The following is a 5,785-nucleotide window of genomic DNA, read 5'->3' as shown; positions in this document are numbered from 1 at the left end:
TAACTCGTACTCAGTGGCTGAGATGAGTGTAGATAAATAAATAAGAGATCAAAGAGCTGAAAACACAAACTTTACTACACATTCAGCATCAGTGAACACACACGTTTACACAAACACACCAGCTCATACTCTCTCTCTCTCTCTCTCTCTCTCTCTCTCTATCTCTCTCTCTCTCTAATTCTCTCTCTCTGTCTCTCTCTCTCTCTCTAACTCTCTCTCTCTCTCTCTCTCTCTCTAATTCTCTCTCTCTCTGTCTCTCTCTCTCTCTCTCTCTCTAATTCTCTCTCTCTCTGTCTCTCTCTCTCTCTCTAACTCTCTCTCTCTCTCTCTCTCTCTCTCTCTCAGAGGAAACAGTCTGTCTCTCTCTCTCTCTCTCTCTCTCTCTCTCAGAGGAAACAGTCTGTCTCTCTCTCTCTCTCTCTCTCTCTCTCTCTAACAATAAACAGTGCTTTATTGGCATGAATGTAATGAAATACTCTGTTGCCAAAGCAGTTAATAAGAAACACATAAAAAATAAGAAAAAGATGATATAATAGATTATAATAGAACACTAGAAAATAAGTTATTTACAGGGTTATTAGTAATCAAAGAAAAAGAAAAGGAAAATAAAAGAGTCAAGACAAATTTCATAAATATATAATAATCAATAAAAATCAATATCAGTTTCTCACTGGTTGTCCATCTTGTCCCTCTCTCTCTCTCTAACTCTATCTCTCTAACTCTCTCTCTCTCTAACACACTCTCTCTCTCTCTAACTCTCTCTCTCTCTAACTCTCTCTCTCTCTAACACACTCTCTCTCTCTAACTCTATCTCTCTCTCTAACTCTCTCTCTCTAACTCTCTCTCTCTCTAACTCTCTCTCTCTCTAACACACTCTCTCTCTCTCTCTAACTCTCTCTCTCTCTCTAACTCTATCTCTCTAACTCTCTCTCTCTCTCTAACTCTCTCTCTCTAACACACTCTCTCTCTCTCTCTAACTCTATCTCTCTCTCTAACTCTCTCTCTCTAACTCTCTCTCTCTAATTCTCTCTCTCTATCTCTCTCTCTAACTCTATCTCTCTAACTCTCTCTCTCTAACACACTCTCTCTCTCTCTAACACACTCTTTCTCTCTAACTCTCTCTCTCTAACACACTCTCTCTCTCTCTATCTCTCTCTCTAACTCTATCTCTCTAACTCTCTCTCTCTCTAACACACTCTCTCTCTCTCTAACACACTCTTTCTCTCTAACTCTCTCTCTCTAACACACTCTTTCTCTCTCTAACTCTCTATCTCTCTAACTCTCTCTCTCTAACTCTATCTCTCTCTCTAACTCTCTCTCTCTCTCTAACTCTCTCTCTCTAACTCTCTCTCTCTAATTCTCTCTCTCTATCTCTCTCTCTAACTCTCTCTCTCTCTCTAATTCTCTCTCTGTGTCTCTCTCTAACTCTCTCTCTAACTCTCTCTAATTCTCTCTCTCTGTGTGTCTCTCTCTAACTCTCTCTCTCTCTCTCTCTCTCTCTCTCTCTCTCTCTCTCTCTCTCTCTCTCAGAGGAAACAGTCTGTCTCTGTGGCTCCACTTCTCAGGATGTTGTTTCTCTTCCTTTTTCCTCTTCAGTAAACAGTCCTCTCCTGCCTTCCTGTTTACACTCAGCCTCTCAGACACTGACCACCTGCACCCCCCACACACCACCAGCACCACCACTACACCACACAGTCAGCCTTCTATAATCACCCAGATCACTACTATAACTGTAAATACTGACCAACTGGACACTTTATCAGAAACACCTACCTTGTAGCTCCACCCAGTCAGTGAACGTACACTGTGTTTCTGATAAAGTGGCCAGTGAGTGGAAGCAGAAGGTAGGTGTTTCCGATAAAGTGGCCAGTTAGTGTTTGTAATAATGCGGCCGGTTAGTGTTTGTAATAAAGTGGCCGGTTAGTGTTTCTAATAAAGTGGCCGGTTAGTGTTTGTAATAGAGTGGCCGGTTAGTGTTTCTAATAAAGTGGCCAGTTAGTGTTTGTAATAATGCGGCCGGTTAGTGTTTGTAATAAAGTGGCCGGTTAGTGTTTGTAATGGAGTGGCTGGTTAGTGTTTGTAATGGAGCGGCCGGTTAGTGTTTCTAATAAAGTGGCCGGTTAGTGTTTGTAATAGAGTGGCCGGTTAGTGTTTCTAATAAAGTGGCCGGTTAGTGTTTCTAATAAAGTGGCCGGTTAGTGTTTGTAATAGAGTGGCCGGTTAGTGTTTCTAATAAAGTGGCCAGTTAGTGTTTGTAATGGAGTGGCTGGTTAGTGTTTGTAATGGAGCGGCCGGTTAGTGTTTCTAATAAAGTGGCCGGTTAGTGTTTGTAATAAAGTGGCCGGTTAGTGTTTGTAATAAAGTGGCCGGTTGGTGTTTGTAATGGAGTGTAATGCTCTATGCGTTGTTCTACATTAATTATTGTAATGGCAGAAATGAATGGGGTCCTTGTGAATGGTGGATGGTTGACCTGTAGTGACCTGTTTAGTCATGTAGTGAAGTGAGGAACCGAGCGTAGCTGTAATCTCTCAGCGGGATGGAGTGAACGTGCCGAGACTGAAGGAAAGCTATTTCCTGTTTTTCTTACAGCGGTGCAGCAGCGTGAACACCAGGCCGGAGCTCATTCTGCCTGTTAGATTAGTTTAGTTTGGTCTTTTAGAGCTCTGTCCTGTGTTTACAGCACTGCAGCTGATCTCCACAGAGCCACACTCAAAATGTGTTTATAATTCAGTGTTTATTGATAAATAACAGTAAACAATCACAGCTCGATCGCAGTTACTTCCCCACAGTCACTGTATCTAATACAGTACTAAAGCCTGTCTATTTACAGCAAGCAAATACTCACAGACGCTTAAACGTTTGCACAGCAAATATTAATTACAGTCTATATTATTCACATTCACACAAATCAAAACATAAACACTGCATTCAGGACCAGCTCAGTGCAGAGCAGCTCAGCTACAGCCGGCTGTTCATGTTCAGCAGTGTTTCCCAGCCCAGCCCTGCACACGGGTCACACTCTACTGCTGCTCCCAGCACACTGAACTGAGCTATCTAGAACAGAATACCTGGTGAAGATGTGCTGGGAGCAGATAGAGAACCAAAAAGTGGACCACATAGTGGTTCACCTAAAGACTGTGGTGGGAAACACTGACATAAACAGCACAATGATTTACAGAACACAATGATTTACCCAATTAAAATATGAACTGATAAAAACTAACGAGGCACAGGTTACAATGAAAGGCTCTGTTCAAAACATGCAGGTGTGCAAACCTGTACAGCTGTGTTAATCAGTCTGTACAGATGTGTTTATTACACTGTACAGGTGTGTTAACCTGGCCGGAGGTGTGTAAATCAATCTGTACAGGTGTGTTAACCTTTCTGTAGGTGTGTTAAGCATCTGTACAGGTGTGCCAATCAGTGTGTACAGGTATGTTAACCTGTGTGTACAGATGTGTTAATCAGTCTTTATAAGTGTGTTAGACAGTCTGTTCAGGTGTGTTAACTGGTCTGTACAGGTGTGTTAGGCAGTCTGTACAGGTATGAACCTGTGTGTCCAGGTGTGTCCGGTGCCTCCTCATCGCTGACCTCTTCGCTGGACTGGCTGCTCATGCTTTGTCCACAGCTCTCGCTGAGCGATGTTACTTCATTTTGAAGGTCCAGTTCCTGAAGGTCACTGATGATCAGGTACACGTCCTCTTCACCTTCTTCATCTGAACACTCCTCGTCCAGGTAACTGTGGAACACAGTGTTTCGCTCTTCTTCCTCCTCCCCCACAGAATCCTCAGTGATGGAGCACAGTTTCTGACCACTGTGGACAGAGGTGGCTAGTAATCAGTTACATTTACTCAGTACTTCAGTGAGGTTTTGAAGGCTCTATACTTTATTTTAATTCAAAATACTAAGTACTGTTAACACAGATCAACTGTATTAAAGAGTAAAACAGTCTGTTTAACATTTGGTTCACACAGTGCAGTTAGACTTACATTAGACTTCCCTTCTGCTTGGACAGAAAAACAGCAACAGTCTACAGGACGTTTTTCTGACTGAACACACAACAATAACTTTAAATCCTATTCAAATATTTCCTCTTTTGCTCGCCGACAGTAATGTAGTCTGAAACGGAAGTTTAGAATCTTCCACACAGTTTCCCCACTTGTTTCGCTGAACTACTAGTCAGAAATAGTCCAGCTGAGTTTAAGAGGAGCTGTTTTAAAGCATGACTCTAGAAGGTTTAACCCCAGACTGCAGGAGAAATCACAGCCCTGCAGTTCAGGGGAATAAAAGAGCTTTTAAAGTGCTTTACAGTTTATTTTGAGCTTCATTTACTGAAATTAAAGCCATGATCAGTCGTGCAGCTGACAGAGAGACATGACCCGGCGTAACTCCTCCTGGAAGATTTAAATGAGCTGCTATCTTTTTTGTATTGACTCCAGACTTATTTACGTTATGAAAATGTCCAAATACACGCGTTTCTCCTGTAAAGCTGGACCTTAAGGGTCGTGCTGTATCTCTGAGGGTGCATTTCCATTGGTTGTACCCTGTGAGACTGAAATGCACCTGTCCAGAACTCTTTATTCGGACCCTCATGCTGGTGAAACCCACCTGTGGCTGCAGGTGTTTGGGGGCGGCGGTCTGTACGAACTCTGTCCGTTCAGGATCTTCCTGATGGGCACCAGTGGGACGGTTCCGTGTCCAGCCTGCTGCAGCTGCTGCCGTTTGGCATCCTGCCTGCGTTTGAGCCTCTGGAACTCAGTCAGGGCGGTCATCAGCGTCCGGTTCAGCAGGTTCTCCATGGCTTTGGCCTGGTCCGCTTTGGTCAGCAGAGCGGCGTGGCAGCGCAGAGTCACAGCTTTGTGTTTTATTTGGTGCCGGTAGACCCAGGTCAGCACTTGGGGCAGCGAGGGGTCCGCAGCACAGTAGGTGACCCTGTGCAGCAGGTACAGGTGACCCGGCTTCTGTTTGGCTTGTTTTTCGTCCATGTGCTCCATCCGAATGCCCTGAGCTCCAACGGTCAGCAGCATCCTGCAGCCGTTCCTGCCCATTTTGCTCTTCCTCCAGATCTTACTGACCGCAGCGTCGGTGCAGCCGGCTCCTTTGGCCTGCAGCGTGGTGGAGCTGCCCAGGTAGAGCACGGTGTAGGACGGGTCATCGGTGGAGATGGTCAGCGTCTTCCTTTTGGAGGGAAAAATCCCTCCGATCCTGTCCCGGTAGGATTTAACCCAGGACACGCAGCGTTTGGAATAGCTCTCCTCGCTCGGTTCTCCTTCACTCGGCATGCTGACCGGCTCTGCTCTGGACACATCCTCACGTGTGAGGAGCTGTTTAAAGCTCAGCGAGGTCCAGCCCACGGAGGAGGAACGAGGGAGGAGGAAAGGAGGAGAGCGGTCTGAGCCGGGATCAGCGCTCTGCAGGAAACCCTCAGATTAACCCTTACAGGACCACAGTTACTACTGCTGCCATACAGACGCCTCAGCGCTTAGTTTCATCTGGACCTTCAAAGAACTCGTCATGAACTTCAAAGACCAGCAGGTTCTTCTCCTTTTTGAACCCTGTTAATGTAAATAAAACTGACAACAGTTTTGCCAGTTTGTCTTTATGAGAGTCAGAATGTTTCACTTTTATATACTCAATATGTATTTTATGAATTTGTTTTTTGTTTCTAAACTTTGTTCAGAATTTTGATTCAGTAAAGTTAATAAAGTTTCTCTGTCATCTTTCTAGTCTTGGTTATCCGTCATATTTACATCACATTAGATGTATTTAGTATGTAATTATATTA

General features: G+C 44.3%; 1 protein-coding gene across 1 annotated transcript; it reads right to left on the bottom strand.

The window, feature by feature from the left end:
• Nucleotides 1-2,715: 2,715 nt before the first annotated feature.
• LOC118826376 (protein FAM43A-like) lies at nt 2,716-5,428 on the bottom strand. The gene is made up of 2 exons (XM_036597337.1): nt 4,609-5,428; nt 2,716-3,814 (listed from the first exon to the last, which is right to left on the bottom strand). The coding sequence occupies exons 1-2, from the start codon at nt 5,280-5,282 to the stop codon at nt 3,505-3,507; spliced, it is 984 nt and encodes a 327-aa protein (XP_036453230.1). The 5' UTR covers nt 5,283-5,428; the 3' UTR covers nt 2,716-3,504.
• Nucleotides 5,429-5,785: the final 357 nt, after the last annotated feature.

Source organism: Colossoma macropomum, unplaced genomic scaffold (assembly GCF_904425465.1).
Source record: "Colossoma macropomum unplaced genomic scaffold, Colossoma_macropomum, whole genome shotgun sequence".
NCBI lineage: Eukaryota > Metazoa > Chordata > Actinopteri > Characiformes > Serrasalmidae > Colossoma > Colossoma macropomum.
This window is presented reverse-complemented; position numbering and strand designations above follow the sequence as displayed.